The sequence below is a fragment of the Larus michahellis genome, chromosome 8, assembly GCF_964199755.1.
Source record: "Larus michahellis chromosome 8, bLarMic1.1, whole genome shotgun sequence".
Taxonomy (NCBI): Eukaryota; Metazoa; Chordata; class Aves; order Charadriiformes; family Laridae; genus Larus; species Larus michahellis.
In genome coordinates this window covers 24288879-24305292 of record NC_133903.1, presented here as the reverse complement: position 1 = coordinate 24305292, position 16414 = coordinate 24288879, and the positions used below count along the sequence as shown (strand labels likewise).

The window sequence follows — 16414 nt, the reverse complement described above, 5'->3', positions numbered from 1 at the left end:
AGAAGCATGTTTATAACCATGCAGGAATGGAAGTTGTTTGTTTTTTTTTTCCAGGAACAAATTCATTACCTGCTGGATTACGAAGAGATGTTTTCCTCATTTGCCAAGCCAAGCACCTCTGCAGCAGGGAGGCAGAATCCCCGGGCTGATGCACCTCACCCACGGACACCCGGGATGCAGGGGGAGAAGGTCCAAGCAGCTCCAGGATGGCATCTCCAGAGGAGGGCGCCACACCTGATGTTCATCTGCGCAGATGTTAGCAGCTGTGGTATGGTCCACGACAGCCCTGTTGGCACCTCTTCTGCCAACAGAGCCTTGGTCCAGGCCCGACAGCCTCAGCTGCGCTGAGGTTCTGCACTGCCTTGCAGCAAGGCAACTCTCACTCGAGCCAGGGCAAGCGTTTCTTCTCTGCTGGCTGCTCACTTTTTTGGTAGCAGCCTTGCCCAACTCGGTGCTCCCCACGCCTGCTCGCCCCAAGCTGCCTGCCTCACCGGGACGTGCCTTCCTCAGCACTAAAAGCAGAGAGGAGCATCGTCTTCTTGCAAAACCGCCTGGACACATCCCCAACACAGACCCGAAGGGCTGACTTCTCAGGGTCAGCGCCGTAATTTATTTGCCGAGAAATGAGACAGCTGGAAGACTGGTGAAAGCCAGCAAATTTCACACCGAGCTACAAACGATGCATCCAGATTTAAGCAACTGCCACTATTCCACCAAACTCCTCCCAATCATTCGGACAAAGCAGCCACACCAGGTGTCACGTAGCAGCGGTGGCAGAAAAACTTTAAACTGCTTTAAGCCGAAAGTGTAATTTGCCGCACACTGCCATAAAACACCCGTATTCACAAACACTGCTGGTTTTAATTATCAGGACCCATAAGTCCAACATCCGGCCTTGGCACCTTTAAAATCAATGGGTTAGCAATCTTGTAAAGCTTGCTTTCCTGGGATGGAGGAATAACCTCTTGGGAATGGGGTTTTTGGTCACTGCGCCTCCCCTCCAACAAGATCTCGCAGGCGGGAGCGCGGGTGATGGAGGCGCAGAGCCACAGCAGCTCTCACCCAGCCTTCACCCCTGCAGCCCTTCCCAAGACACAAGATGGCACAAGACACACCTTGCATTTCCACCCCGAAGCTCCCTTTTCCTAACCTCTCCGCAAGCGTTTGCCTAAAGAGAACCCAGCCCAGAGCATCTTTGGCCACGTTTTTTTAAGCAAAATGCCCCACAGACATGAGTGAGGTTCCCAGCGAGTCCTGCTCAAGGTTCCCAAACCCACAATGTCCCACCACACTCCAGCAGGACCCACCAGTCCCCAGCTTCTCTAGGGGTGAGATGCCAGAGCTGATTACGTGCATTAGCCACATTTTTTTCCAGGGAGCTCTGGGCAGAGCCTGGAGGAAAACCCTCCTCCGTCCCTTTTCCTCCTCCCCTTGCTGTGCACGTGCAGATGCTCCCCAGCGGCTGGTCTGTTGTGACATCCATCTGTGCAAGCAAAGGAGAGACATGCTAAAAGTGTCTCCACAAGTCACGCGGGATGTCAGAACAGGGATCAGGTGCTGTGTGTAACCTGCTTCTTGTGCCCTCCCCAAGCGCTCCTCAGCGCAGGCCAGGCATGTCGAGATGCTGGTGCCACAGCCCAGCTCAGGTGGCCCCTGAGCCCTGGGGCTCAACACTGCCCAAAGTGCCCTGGGATCACAAGCACCCCAAGCTAAACTCCTCACGTACGTCTTGAAGCCACCAAAAGTGCCCAAATGCACCACAGAGCCTTGAAGTTGGATGTTCCCCCACACTGGGTGGCTGCAGGATTGGAGCAGCTCATATATCAGAGCTATCGATAAAATCGAAGGATGCTGCTGCATCTTGAATCAAAGGGGGATTCAGCAACCACACGATCGCAGGCTGAAAGAGCTGGGAGAGGTTTAAAGGACAGCCAAGAAACCTCCCGTCCTGCGCGTTTATGGGGATGCAGCAGCGCTGTGCATCCAGCCCTGCAAACCCCTCGTGAGTTGGTTTTGGTGCTTCGTCTCACTCTGCCACCATGAAGTTCGGTGCCTCCACTTACCCACCTCCCCACGGGCTGCTCGGGTCTCTGTACTCTCCAAAAAGCCCAAACCAAAACCAACAGCCCCCTTTGCAGCTGCAAACACCACCGAACAAGCACAAGGGGATTGCTGCCAGCTCAGGCAGAGGCAGGGGAGACTCCATCCCCCCCCGAGACCATCGCAGCCAAGGGACAAGCAGAGCTTTGCCCCGGTGCTGGCCACAGCGATGCCATGCGGGAGGGAAGCATCCCCTGGCCCGCCGCTGCCCACTGTCCTATTTCCTACCGAAATACCCCATGCCGAGTGTTTCCATCAACCGCGGTGCTCCTTGGGCTAACTGCCTTAGACTGGGAGGCTCCGTGGCTCAGCTGAAGAGGCCTGAAATAATCACCCATTAATAAATTGCCTGGAGTGCCCTGCTGCTTTATTTAGCCTTGCGAGTCGGGCTCTAATTAGCATTCGCCGCCGCATCCTGGCTGCTCCGGGCAGGCGCGTGCAGCAATCCCACCTCCCCGAGAACAGCTATCCGCCTGCCGCTGCTTTTTCCGTCAGGTTGAAGCGAATTTCCATCCCCGCTTCCAAGCCCCAAATCGCCCCGCACAACCTCTCTCCTCGGCCGAGCTGCAGAGCACCCCAGCCCTGCACTAACCGACCTGGCAGCAGAAGGTGAGATATAACCCCTCCATCCTCCTCCGTTTCAGACGGGTCCAGTTTTGGGTGTTGCACTTCCAGAGAGGCTGACCCGAGAGGATCCAATGGGGAAAAAAAAAAAAAAAAATGAGGGAAATTGGGTATTTGAGAGTGACCATGCTGAAAGGATCGGGACTGGGCAGTGTGGATAAGAGGAGACCAAGGACAGGAGGGAGGGAAGGGGCACAGACCGGGGGGATATTGCCCTTCTTGCCACCAAGGCCCTGCAAGTGCGGGGCTCGAGGGGGCAGATCCTGTCACAGCCAAACACCGAGCTGCCAAGCTTTACGTGTGCGTGGGAACAAGGAGACTGAGCTCAGAAAAAGACATCCCCGGGGCCAGCCGTAGACAGTCAACAGGAGAAAGCTTATTTCCAGCCTGCCAAAGGGTTGGAAATGGATTTTCTTTCAAAGCATTTTTTCAACCTCTGCACTACCTGAAGCAGAAGAAATCCCTCGCTTTCCCCATCAGCATCCTCGTGACCCCCCTGGTGCAGCAGTGACAGCTCCTGACAAAGCCAGTGGGAGATTTTCTCCTCCTTAGATCTTCTCCTCGCCCCCACAAAAGGCAGGTCCGTGCCCGAGGACCATCCCGTGCTTTCTCTGATCCTCTGCCTGCCCTGCAAGGCTCAAGTCAGACAAACACAGCAACCATGGTACCAGCGAGCGGGATGACGGAGGGAGCCTCCTGCCTTTGGGCTGCAAATATCCCCATCAGTCAAAAAGAAAGCTGGACCAGAAACCCACCGTCTCCGCTCCCCTGTCTCATGAAGCCAAACTCACAGGCCCAGCTTTCTCAGAAGCGACCTGCTAGCAAACAGGGCGCCTTCAATAAAATTACATTGTCAGGACAGGAGCCAGGAGAAGATGGAAAATTCTTTCCAGCACGCCTGAACTTACGCTGAGCAGCTGATGCTCAAGGCAGCCAGAGAAGCCCTGTCCCTGGCCCGCAGCCAGGAAGGAGATGCTGCTTCCATCTTCCAAACCTGTGAAAGAGAAAAGGCCAAAGAGCAAAACCCTCTCTCCGAAAGCTACTCCGTGCTGGGAGGTGCGAAAAAAAAACCCGTCCCCCTTGCCGCAGCGACAGGCAGTCATCAGCTCGACAGCCTCTGCGAAGGCAAACACCCTCGCCCATCCCTGGGGAAAGCACGGCTGAGCGCGATTCCTCAATGGGAAAAAGTTCATTGAAGAATTTTTAAGGCTTATTTCCACCCAAGTAAACACGTGGAGAGGACAGTTACAGCACGTTAGCTGCCCTTTTACCATCTCATGAGCTGCAGCAGGGGGAAAAAAGTGACCCCCGTGAAGCTCCTCTGATGAGAAAAAAAAGGACTCGTGGTTTGTATCAGAGCTCACGAAGACGATGGGTGTTTCGTTACAGTGTCATCCACGGCGGTGGTGCACCCCGAGAGTGCAGGAGAGCCCCTTCATATCAAGCAACCCGCAGGCAGCTGGTTAGCGTTACCCGTGAAAGATGAGCCACAGCGCCGGCTCTTTCGGGTGTGTTTTGGGAAGGACCATGCCACGCCAATCTCCTTCGGCATCGTGGTCCCCCGGGGCTGGGGACGAGTGCCAGCATGTTTCTCCCAGGTGAAGAGCGAGAGCCTCGCTGGTGTGCATAGCACCAGCCCAAAACCAGCCAAGCAACAGAAACGTTAACGTGTTTTGGGTGACCCACGCACCCGTAACGTGAAGGAGCCCAGCGGACTTTCCCACTGAGCACACGAAAGGTAAGTGGAGACACGAAACACACCTCTCCTCTCTGCTTTTCTAGGCAAGATCTCTGGACGGCCACCTTGGGAAATCAAGAGCCACATCTGGAAGCTGCTGTAGTACAACTTCAGGCACCTTTCTGACTTCTCATATCGATTTTTTGGGTTTTGTTTTTTTTTAGCTCACATGTAGCGTGAGTGGTCCAAGCCAGGGATTAATGTTCATCGTGCGCAAAGGCAGCAAACGCCTTTGGAACTGGAGAGGACCAACGGGCAAGTGCAGAAGGAAAGGCTGTAACCCTTCAGAGGCAGCCGAACTGAGGTCGTGTCCCACACGTCGACAGACTGGAAACTTCACCATCGGTGGCGTTCGTTCGTGCACAGTCAGGTGTCAGTGCCATTTCCATGGTACAGGTAAGTCTGCAAGGAGCAAGTCTTTCCGGGGACCGGTTGCGCACCAAACGTTTCCACCAAACGCTCAAAAACCTTTCCCAAGTTTGAAAACTATGTGGTTTGAAAGTGTCAGCTGGGGGAGCGCGCAACAAGACGTTTTGAAACATAAAACAGGCTCAAGACACATTTTAAAATGGAAAACGTAGAGTTAAATTAAAAGTTATCATCTGATGGGGCTAGATACCACCTGAGGTCCCCTCCACCCTAAATTATTTTATTATCCCGTCATCTTTTAAATATACATGGATGGGGGGGGCGGGTTGTACTACATCTTAGAAGCTGTGAATAGAAAATAACGTGAATCATATGTACTTGAGAGGCTGGAAAGCACCTCTCCCACAAACACCTCCTGGCCATCCGAATCACACAGGGACAGGTGGGGGCTGCCTGGGAGAGGGGAACAGATGGGATTATTCCAAGGGAGGGAGAGGACGAGGGTATCGAATACCCGGAGTTGCACCGCGTGCGCGCCGCACTGAATCACGCTTGCAGAGCTCAGTACAGAGAGATGAGATAAAACCACGACTGGTGAAAGCAGAGGGTTGTGCTGCCACCCAGAGGGACTCCGATAGCCTGGAGAAACAGGCAGAGGAACAGCATGAAGTTCAACCCAGGGAAATGCCAAGTCCTGCACTTGGGGAGGGACATCCCAGGGCATGCTGGGCTGGGAAGCAGCTTGGCAAAGCAAGCCCTGAGGGACCTGGTGGACACCAAGTTGACCATGAGCCAGCAGTGTGCTCTTCCAGGAAAGGCCTCCTGGGCTGCATTACACAAAGCGTTACCAGCAGGTCGAGGAGATGACCCTTCCCCTCTGCTCAAGCTCGAGTGAGACACCTCCAGAGTGCTGTGCCCAGCGCTGGGCTCCCCAGGACAGGAGACGCAAGGACTTACTGGAGCAACTTCAGCAAAGGTGGCTAAAGGAGTGGAGCATCAGCTGTACAAAGAGATGCTTGGCAGAAGTGGGGCTCCTCAGCCCGGTTGGAAGAGGCTGAGGGGAGGTCTCATCGACGCATACAAATACCTGACAATGGGGAGTAAAAGCAGAGCCATGCCCTTCTCTGCAGCACGCACAGACGGGACAAGATGCAAATGGGCACAAACTGCAATAAAAGAAGCTCCATTTATACGCAGGAATAGACTTTTTGACTGTGAGAGGGACTGAGTATTCAGGACAGGTTGCCCAAAGAAGTTGTGGAGTCTCCATCCTTGGAGATACTCAAAACCTGCCTGGATGTGGTCCTGGGCAGCCTGCTCTAGGTGACCCTCCTTGAGTAGGGCAATGGGCCAGGTGACCTCCAGACGTCCCTTGCCACCTCTCCACCTCCCAGCAATTTTTCACTTCTGAGCCCTGGCCAGCCCCAGGCCAAGGGGGAAGCTCTCTCCAAAGGCTGGTTCCTGGGAAGCACAGCCCAGCATGGTGCAAGACTTCAATGCAGCCCTGAGATGTGCTAGCGAAGCTTTCCAACAGCTTTCCAGCTGCCGCTAAGACTCCAGCAAGGGAAGCAGGAGCAAGACATGCCAGGATGCAGTCACAAAACGTGAAGCAGAAGCTCCTAAGTGGAGTCATCTACCAGGAACCACCTTATCCTTGTTCAACAACCATCTCCTAATGAGCCCAGCTCCCTGGAAGAGCGGCCTCCACCGTGCAGGAAGGCTGGGACCAACAGTAACTGCCCACCTTCCCAGCAGCTCTTTGTAAAGTCACCAGAATTAACTTAGAAAGGGAATTCTTCTTCCTCCAGGGTGTGCCAGAAACCCAGACTTTGCGGCAGTTCAGGGAAAGATGCTGCTATTTCCATGCTGTTGCTAGGACATTCAGCAGCACTCCAGTTCATCCCGAGTCAGAAAATCTCTTCCCTACGCATCAAAACCTCAGTCTGCACTAAAGGAAAGGGAGGAGAGCACAGGGAGGTCCAGGGTGGATACCTCTGGGAGATACGTTCCTCTGCTGCTCAGGGCTAATTTACCATAATAAAAGCCATATTTCATTGCCCACAGATTTAGCACATCCGTGGCCCTTTCCACCACCTCTTGCAGGGCAAAACAGAAGCAAGGAGAGTCATCTTACCTGAGAGGTGCTTGTTAGGCTCTCAGAGAGGTTAATTGCTTTGCCCTGGGTTGCAAAAAACTTGCATAGGAAGCATGCATGCATCTCCATGAAGGATGCCCAAGGTACAGGAGCCTGGCTTTGCCTGTCGCCGACATCTCAGGGCTTTCGCCCGCAGAGCGCCCGCAGCTCCTGCCAGCTGTCTGCACTGCCCCAGCCTTCACAGAATCATCGAATGGTTCGGGTTGAAAGGGACCTTAAAGATCACCCAGTTCCACCCCCCTGCCCTGGGCAGGGACACCTCCCACCAGACCAGGCTGCTCCAAGCCCCATCCAGCCTGGCCTTGAACACCTCCAGGGATGGGGCAGCCACAGCTTCTCTGGGCAACCTGTTCCAGTGCCTCACCACCCTCACAGCAAAGAATTTCTTCCTGATATCCAATCTAAATATCCCCTCCTTCAGTTTGAAACCGTTACCCTGTGTCCTGTCATTACATTCCCTGATAAAGAGTCTCCCCATCCTTCCTGCCAAGCTCCCTGACACACGGCAGCAGACACCCGAACAGGAGCCCACGGTGGAGAAGGACGTGGCTAAGCTCCCTCTGACAGCAACTGACACTGCAGAGGGGCTGGAGGAGGAAAGTCATCTACATCCCAGGGCAGGGGCAGGGATGGGGAGGGGTGACAGGTGCTGGACACTGGTGCCAGATCCAAGACCAGGAGGGGATGCCAGAGCAGCTTCTCTCTTCCCCAGCAGCACCCAAGGCTGCTGTTTCGTAGGTCCCTCCCAACACTGATGTGCAGCCAAGAGCCTGTGCCCTCCTCCAGCCCCTCGCCCCCAGCCCCAGGCTGCGGCAGGACAGCACCGAGCACCCCCCTCCCCGGCCCTGCGGAGCCCACTGTGGTGGGGGGCAGGAGTTGCGGCGCAGAGTGGGGAGCAGGGATGCTGCTCACAGCACAGCCGCAACACCCACTGCGTCCAACGCTTCTCGCAAAACCCCGCCGCAGAGCTACCGACGTCGGTGACGGCAACTCAGAGCCACCCCGGGGCTTCTCCCTTCCCTACAGACCCAAGGAGGGCCAGGGCGATGGGCGCTGGTCCAGCCAGGGCCGCGCCGCTGCCAAACGCCCCAGCCCGGGGGCATTTCCCAAGCAGCCGTGGCCAGCACCGAGGATCGAGCGGCAATGCTGCCCCGTGCGTGCTCCTGCCCTCTCCATCACCGCAGCCAAATTAAACCCAGATGGTGCAACACGCCAGGGAATATGCTGGGAAGCAGCAATGGAGCTGGCAGCCCAGCACGCACCAAGGGGGCCCTTTGTCTCGTTCCGCATCACGGGAAGAAGAAAAAAAAAAAAAAAAAAAAAGGAAGGATTAAAAATAAAATTAAAAAAAAAAAAGTCAGCTTCATTTGTAATCTGGGATGCAGAGTGTGCACATAACCAGACAGACTGCCAAGTCGCAAAGAGCCACCAAGATCTGTCAGCAACACCCTGTGCGTTTTCACAGTTTCTTCTGTTCTCTTACTTCTTCCAATAAAACCACGCAAAGGCAGAGCTCCAGTAACGTTACGCTCCAGCCCAAAAGGCTCCCCGTGGTCTGCGCCGAAGACACCCATCTGAGCAAGCAGCAGAAAGCCCTCCTGCTGTCCTGCCACCCCACGGACTTCCAGAGGGGTTACGGGGATCTCCCTGCGGCTCATAGGGGATCTCATTGCGGCTCATACCATGCAAGGGAGAGCTAGTAAGCTTCTAGCATCAAAGCCATTAACTCCAAGACGCTACAAGACGGGAGATGGCTTTTAATGACCCTATCCTTTCGGAGCGCCGCCCTGTACCGCGGGCGGAATGTATCACTAAACCCTGCCACCCATCGCCCAGGTACTCCAATGCTGAATGACAGCATCGCACCTCCACGCCGTCACCTCCAAACTGTCCCCAGACTCAGTTGCTTTCCCTGCGGTCTCCCCTGCTTCCGCACTCCCTGGCCAACACCTGGGAATCGGGTTTTTCCATGCATCCTTACGGCAAATACCATTCCGAAACAAGGGCACAGCTCGCATTCCCCAAATTGCACAGGCTAAACTCAACCAATATCCGTGTGCACCTGGTTTTAAGCCGTGCAAGGCAGGCTTGGGTCCTGTCTGCTGCAAATTCAGCTTGAGGCCTTTCTGGGATGTTCCCCGGGTGGCTCTGCCTGTCCTTACCATCAGCTAAGGAAGCGGCTGCTCAGCCTGGAGAAGCCGCAGGAGGTTCCCCATTTGCTTATTTTGACAAGGAGCTTTTTTTTGGAGCTCTCTCTCTCTCAGCCAGGTGTAGACCAAACGATGCTGCCAGGTGTGCATGCCAAAGACGCCAGTGATTCAACCACCATCTCTCCACACAGGAGGTCAAAGCCTTGCTGAAGCGCAGCAAATATCTCCATCCCCGACCCTAACACGTGAACAGTGGGAAGCGAGGTAGGACGTCAGGCCGGGACACTGGAAAACAGGGATTGGTGTCTGCCTTGGGCTTAAGTCCCCTACACAAGAACAGGGTAGGCGGGTACACGCACCCCCTCACCGTAAAGTCAAGCCTCCCGTAGAGCCACTGCCCCACGCACCCTTGAAAAACACATGGCAGATGGTACTTTCTGCTCCCTGCCTCAGTTTCCCCATTAAGAAATGGGGAAAAATGCATTTTCCCGTTAAGAAATGGGGAAAAAAGCGTTTTCCCCCCTCCTGTTCTTATTTCACCTTATAAAGGGGTCAAGAACATTTCACTTGTGGGTTTTTTTCCTGCTGGCAAAGGGCAACAGAGATGGAGGCCTAGCAGGGGTTGGACCTGCCGACGCTGACACTGGCGAGCAAGAAAAAGCCTTTGCTTGTCTTCTCTCCCCTCGGCGCAACTCAGCGCCAGAGCGGCTGCTCACAACGTCTGCCTGCGCACCAGGAACGCCGCGTCTGTGAAGACGAAGCCGCTCCAGGGGAGCGGAGCTCTGTCGCACGGCAGAGGAGAGGCGCACGCACACACAGTGCTCGCCCCCCGTGGCCACCCCACCGCATGCCACCCGGCCACGGGTGGGCTAGCAGGAGCCCCAGGGGATCTCCAGCAGCTACCCAGTCCCTCCTGGAGCCCCGACCAAGGCGATGGATGCTGAGCAGCGGCCGGCCGCGTACGAATTAACCCCGATATGCATTTCTGACAAGACAGACGGCACTCAGAGCACGACATTTAACTAAAAACTCCCCAGAAGCGCAGATCTCGCTGAACCGCCCTGGCTTCGCCCATCAAATCTTGGCAGCAAGGCAAAAAAAAAAAAAAATAAATAATCAGTTAAATTCTGGGCCTGCCCTGACCCCGCAGGCAAGCCAACCATCCTCCAGGGTCTGCCACGGCTCAAAGCCAAGCGGAAAAACCTTTTCCCCAGGCACCTCGTGTTCCGTCTAATGCCTACCGCCACGCCTGGGCGGCAGGAAAATGCCACCCCCACCCACGCCTGAGCTCTATGCTCGGTGGCGGAGAGTTAGCATCAGACCCCGCAGGTGAAAAGCCCCTAGGGCGGTTCAACCCATGCCCGCCCACAAGATGGGCCCTTCTGAAAATTGAGTCACGGGGAAATCACGTTACTACTAAAAAAAATTATAGATGAGGAAGTCCATTTGCTCTTTCTCCCCCATACGCTATACATCTACTGCCAGGGAGCATCCACGGCACTGGGGTTACCTGCTCTGCACGCTGACCTGGACTTTGCCAAAGTTTTTGGGGAAACATCAGCGGTTTATGTCTCTGATGTTAAAGCAGGAGCCTCTGGCATGTAGTTTTTAGAGGCCGAAGGGTTTCAGGGTACCTAACTCTAGGAGAGGCACAGATCCAGCCCTCTGGGGCTCAGCCTGCCACGCCAAGATCTCCGGCTCCCCAGGAAGGGACCTGGCAGAGACGGGCAGTGGGGTTCTCTGGTCCTTGGTGGGACATGAGGTCTGCACCTCTGCTGTGAGGACAGGCTGAGAGAGTTGGGGGTGTTCAGCCTGGAGAAGAGAAGGCTCCGGGGAGACCTTAGAGCCCCTTCCAGTACCTAAAGGGGGCTACAGGAAGGATGGGAAGGGACTCTGGATCAGGGAGTGGAGCGATAGGACAAAGGCTAACCATTTCAAACTGAAGGAGGGGAGACTTAGATTGGATATCAGGAAGAAATTCTTTCCTGTGAGGGTGGTGAGGCACTGGAACAGGTTGCCCAGAGAAGCTGTGGCTGCCCCATCCCTGGAGGTGTTCAAGGCCAGGCTGGATGGGGCTTTGAGCAGCCTGGTCTGGTGGGAGGTGTCCCTGCCCAGGGCAGGGGGCTGGAACTAGATTATCTTTAAGGTCCCTTCCACCCCGAACCATTCTATGATTCTATGAAATACCAAAACCAAACAAATGCAGAAACTGGACCCTACCAGTCTGGGGAAACACCCAATTAAACAGGGAGAGGTTGGGATGGCGGCCGCCTGCATATTCCCATCGCATTAAAGGCAGAAATATTAGGCTTTGTGTTTGAGTTACTGCTAAATGGAGAAGTCCAGGGCGCCAAAAAGGGCACTTCCTGCATGGTAAAAGCGGGAAGGGCTCTGAATTCATCTCCCTACCATGAAATAGAGCTGTAGTCATCCAGGCAGTTAATTAGCAAGCAGCCGTTCTAAGAACTCGCTCCGCCAGCTGACAATTAACGAGGCCATCCCTCTGCTTCCTGCCCAGCCATGATTTATTCATCTGGCATCCCCGGGTGGGTCGCGAAAGATAACAAGGCACTGAGCGCTTGCCGAGCCCATATGTCAATTTATTTCCCCTGCGCGGGGCTGCCTGAGTCACCGGCCAGGAGGTTCCCTGGGCGCAAAGGGATGAGGGCTGAGCCGAAAGGGCCAGGGAAAGCCCGCCTCGCTGATGGGCTGCCCTCCAAAAAAAAGAAAAAAAGGCAGGAGCAGCCTCAGCGTTATCACAAGCGATTTTATCGTGCAAAGCATCCCACCGAAACCCTACCCGCTTCAAGCAAGCGGAGCACTGACCTGGATCTCACCAGAGCAACGCGCCACGGCTAATTAATTGAGGGGCTCCCACCTCCTTCGCTACCCCAGTGTTTTATAATACATTGATTATTCCCCAAATAAAGTGCCCAAGGCAGGGAGCTGCTCTGGCCCAGCGGTATCGGAGCAGGATGTTCTGCAGCAGCTTATTCCAGGCAATTTTGCTGAGTAGACACAAGGAGGGTGGCGGGGGGGTGGGGGGAGGGAACCTTATAATTTAAATGCAGTTTGTGCAGCAAATGCCGGGGGACAGAGAATAATCCAGGACCTGGCGCTGGGTTTCTTTCACAGCACCAAGGCAAACTATGGGAAGATATTAATTAAAGGAAAATAATAAGTAAAATAAGTGGTTCTAGCTCTGCCAAGCAGTTCTCTTCCACTCTCCCAGGTTCGTTAACTCCTCCAGCTTGCTCTGATTCAGAGGGATTCGGCCACTTCTTTGGATTAAATACAAATCCCCTTGCAGCAGGGCTCAGGCCACAGCGAAAGCAGAAGGCGATGACCCCAAACGCATCCAAAGGCCCTGCTACAGCCAAAACAAACCGTCTTTGAGGACTTCCAAGTTTGCTTTTGCCAGTCTTTCCATCCCGCTAACCACCCCACACACAATTCAGGGAACCTCCTCATCCTCAGAGGCCCCTTCGCACCGTTCCCATTGGATGCCACCCTTCCGACTCAGGGCCGAGAGAGGCGCCCCTGACCGTTTCGGCTGACAAACGCTTGCCTCCCACGCAGGGCACACCCGATATCTCTCTCCGTCTCTCGCACAACCCCCCGCAATCTCAGCCCATCAGAAAAAGACCGTGGTCCAGCCGGCTCAGAGCAGCCCAAGCCCTGCAGGACCTGCGGGATGTGCCAAGCCCCATGGCAGGGAAGGATGGGCACAAGACCCCAGCTGCTGGAGGCAGGACCATACACCCCATCATCAGCTTCAAGAGCGCAGGGAGAGGAAAGGACCCAGAAGACGTTTGGCAGGGTAAGGGGAAAAAAACAAAGCAAAACAAAACATCTAATTCCCTCTGCTTCAAGTTGTTCCCTGCCTTTAAAAATCCTCCCTGGAAAACAAACGCGACAGCGAAAAGCAGACCGCCTCAGGGGCGCCAGGAGATGGAGCACGGCTGGTGTTGGCTGCTCCATGGGGGTGATGCCAACATGACACCCCCTACCCACCCCCCAACAGCCCCGTAGAGGACTGGGAACGCTCCCGCTCCTCCCAGCTGCCCACCTGGGCTGGGGGCTCGCCGGTACTTACTCCCACTCCTTCCTCCGCGCCTGCGGCGTGCTCTGCATCTTGTGCGCCTCGTGCGCCTTGATGATGTCCCTCTGCTCGATCAGCCCCCCCCGCCGGCGCTTGATAACGTCCGGGCTCACAGGGACATACTGGCCGAGCCCCAGGTCGAAGGCGCTGCCCATCTCCGTGCCGGCATCGGCATCCCGGGACCGGGGCTCGTAGAGGGCATCGAAGCTGGCGGCGCGCGAGACCAGGGCCTCGGCCAGGCTCTCAGGCTCCAGCAGGTTGCAGGACTGGGTGGTTTGCATCAGGCCCAGCCGGTGCTTGCGCCACGTCTCCTCCTCGGGCAGGGCCAGGACATAACGGGGGGAAGCAGCATCCAGCTCAGCCCCCCTGCCCGGCACCGGGGCGCTGACGGAGCACGTGCCGAATCCCAGCATCTTTGGCGCTGTTGTAGCTCATCACTCTGGAGGGGCACAAGACAAAGAGGGAAGGCTCAGGGCTTTGCTCCATTTACTCCTCAATTCCCACCCTTCCACCCGCACCAAGTGAAAATCCCATTTCTCCCGTTTTTTTTGGGCTAGACCCTCCCAAACCAGGCACAGGGCACACAACGCTAGACCCCCGAGGCTAGGGGAAGGGGTAGCACCTCCTGCCTCACTGCTTTCCTCCTCCTCCTCCCTGAGCTGGGCACCTCGTGAACCCGTAGCTCTCTGACCCCGCAGCAGCCAGCCCTCCCTGGGATCCCCGCAGCTCCCTGTGGCTGGACCACAAGGTGATGAGTCCCCACACTGTCTCGCAGTTGGGAAAAGAGGATGTTTCAGAGACCTGGATCAAGCCGCCCTTGCACTGCTTTTGCCTTTTATTTTCTTTTTTTCTTTTTTTTCCCCTCTATTGTTTTTTTTTTGTTGGTTGGGTTTTTTTTTTTTCCGCTTTCACAGGGGATTGGGAGGAATAAAAGGAGCTGGCACGGCACAGCCGGGAGCGCAACCCAGTAACCCCCAGCACAGCTCTCCCCACCCAGCCCAGCAGAGGCAGCCACGCACTCGCCAAAAAGCTGGACAATGCCAAGCGCCGCCCGCGCTCGGCTGCCTCCAAGGGCAGGTCAGGGCAGACGGTGCAGTGTCCTCGCATGCCACCTCCCAGGGGGGCACAGCACTGGAGCATCCCCGGCCGGAGCGTCCGGGTGCCCCCTCCAGCCCCTCGCTTGCAGGATGGCAGCCTGGCAGAGATGGGCAGCAGCTTCGAAGGCTGAATGTGGAAATATCAGCGCGGCCTTAACTCCGGAGCTGCACATGGGAGGGAAAGGCACAGGAACGCTGCCAGAAACACCACGTCGAGCAACGCTCCTTGGCGAAGCAAAATAGATGACGCCGTACAGGCAGGAGATGCTTGCGGCTGAGAATACACCCGAAGCCTTGCCGTGGTGAAATGCTTTATTCTCCTGTTGAAGAAGCTCCGTTCAGCACGTTATTGCTGCGGGAAGGGCTTTGCCCCTGAAATTCCACCCCCGGCATTTGCCCATGATGGAGATGAAAGATGGGATGAGAGAAGAGGGCAAGGCAGCAGGCGCTTCGCACCAGGGCTGTCACCCCCTTCCTAACTACACCCCTGACCTGGGGAGGGGGAACAACCCAGCAAGGCAAAGGCAGCTTTAAACCCCCCCAATATACGGCAACAATGCAGAAAATTAAGCGCATCAGTCATCTTAACCCCTTCCCCAGGTGTTGTCTTCCTCCTCCAGACTAGGGGGCAAGAGCAGCAGAGCCGAACACAGCAGCTGGGAGAAAGGCAGGGAAATCGCCACACCAGAAGCAACAATAAATTAGATATAAGAAAAAAAAAAAAAAAACAAACCAAAAAAACAAAAACCACAAGAGTAACTGAGCAGACAAAACAGACCGTGGGCCCTCACGCTAGCCAAAATAAGCCTGACATCCCCACACCGCAGGGAAAGGATGGATGGCGCGGCCAGGGAAGCATCCCATCTCCTTCGGGTCTGCAGTGCTGCACCGCAAATACGCAGGGCCTAAAGTCACCCCCCAAATTTCAAGCGACCCGGCCCAAGGGGTACTCACCCCTTGGCAAGCTCTGCAGAAAGAAAAAAAAAAAAAAAAAAAGGCAACGGCCATTAAAAGCCTCGGCAAATTAATCAGCACGTTGACGAGAAGTTCGGCTGCTCACACTGAAAGCTATAAACATATTCTTCACTCCACTACTTTGCTTACCCATGCGACTTTTTTTTTTTTTTTTTAAAGGCATTAATTACTTACTTTTTCAATCCAGTCCCGGGTACCTTCACAGTTTCTCATTTTCCCCCCGCGTCTGCCTTTCCTTCTCGTCTTGCTTTGCACGTTTCCAACCCTCCCCTGCTAACCCTCATCCAGCCACGCCAGGTTTTCTTTGGGATTTCGGGGTGCCTTTTTTTTTTTTTTTTTTTTTTAGTTTTGGACTTCGGTATATTGTGTTTTGTTCCTTTTAAACAACTATTCTGCAGCCCTTTTTCTCCCCTGAGCATTCCCTTGGGGAGGACGGGAGGCTTTCTTGCATACAGGCATGAGCAACCCGTGTTTCAGCCACAAGCATGGCTGCAGCAGAGCCACTGGGATAATTAACTAAGAGCAAACGAGGACACATCTCGAGGGCAGGTCCGGCATCCACGCGGACACCGGCTCTCCCGACACCTACCAATTCATCTCCCATCAGGGATGCTGGTGACTCCCAGGCTTGGAGACAAGTTAAAAAAAAAAAAAAGCTCAAGCAGAGCCCTTAAGTGAAACACTGAGAAAGTTTGAGGAAATAAATAGAAATAATTAGCCCTGCCTCCGCCTAAGCAAACAGGTCTCACGCTGCCAGCAGAACGAGCCACGTTCCCTCCGGAGAAGTGACAAGCAGAGAAGGGAGGATGCCAGAACATTTTGTTAAGGAAAGCTGATGAGGCTACGCACTAACGAGGGTGCTTGCGGGGTGCCACGCGCCGCATACGAAGCATCTGACATCAGGGCATCTGCCCGTCTTCTTGCCTTTGGTCGTCCCCCCCCGGCATTGAAAACAAACCTGTTTTTTTTTGTTTTTTTTTTTTTTGTTTTTTTTTTTTTTACACACAATCGGAATCAATGAGAAAAAACTACCCCATTTGCTCGTGTAATTTTCAGCTTTTGGTGTTTAAATGCCAGCCCTGCCTCCCGCAAAAGGGAAACCCG

At 54.9% G+C, this 16414-nt stretch overlaps 1 protein-coding gene across 1 annotated transcript in view; it reads right to left on the bottom strand.

Moving 5' to 3' along the window:
- Window positions 1–16414, bottom strand: part of CACNA1E (calcium voltage-gated channel subunit alpha1 E) — a 144931-nt gene that overhangs the window by 103090 nt on the left and 25427 nt on the right. Inside the window, exon 2 of the mRNA XM_074599028.1 lies at window positions 13233–13677. Coding sequence (XP_074455129.1) covers window positions 13233–13651 — 419 coding nt within the window. The 5' untranslated portion in view covers window positions 13652–13677. The remainder of the gene's footprint in view (window positions 1–13232; window positions 13678–16414) is intronic.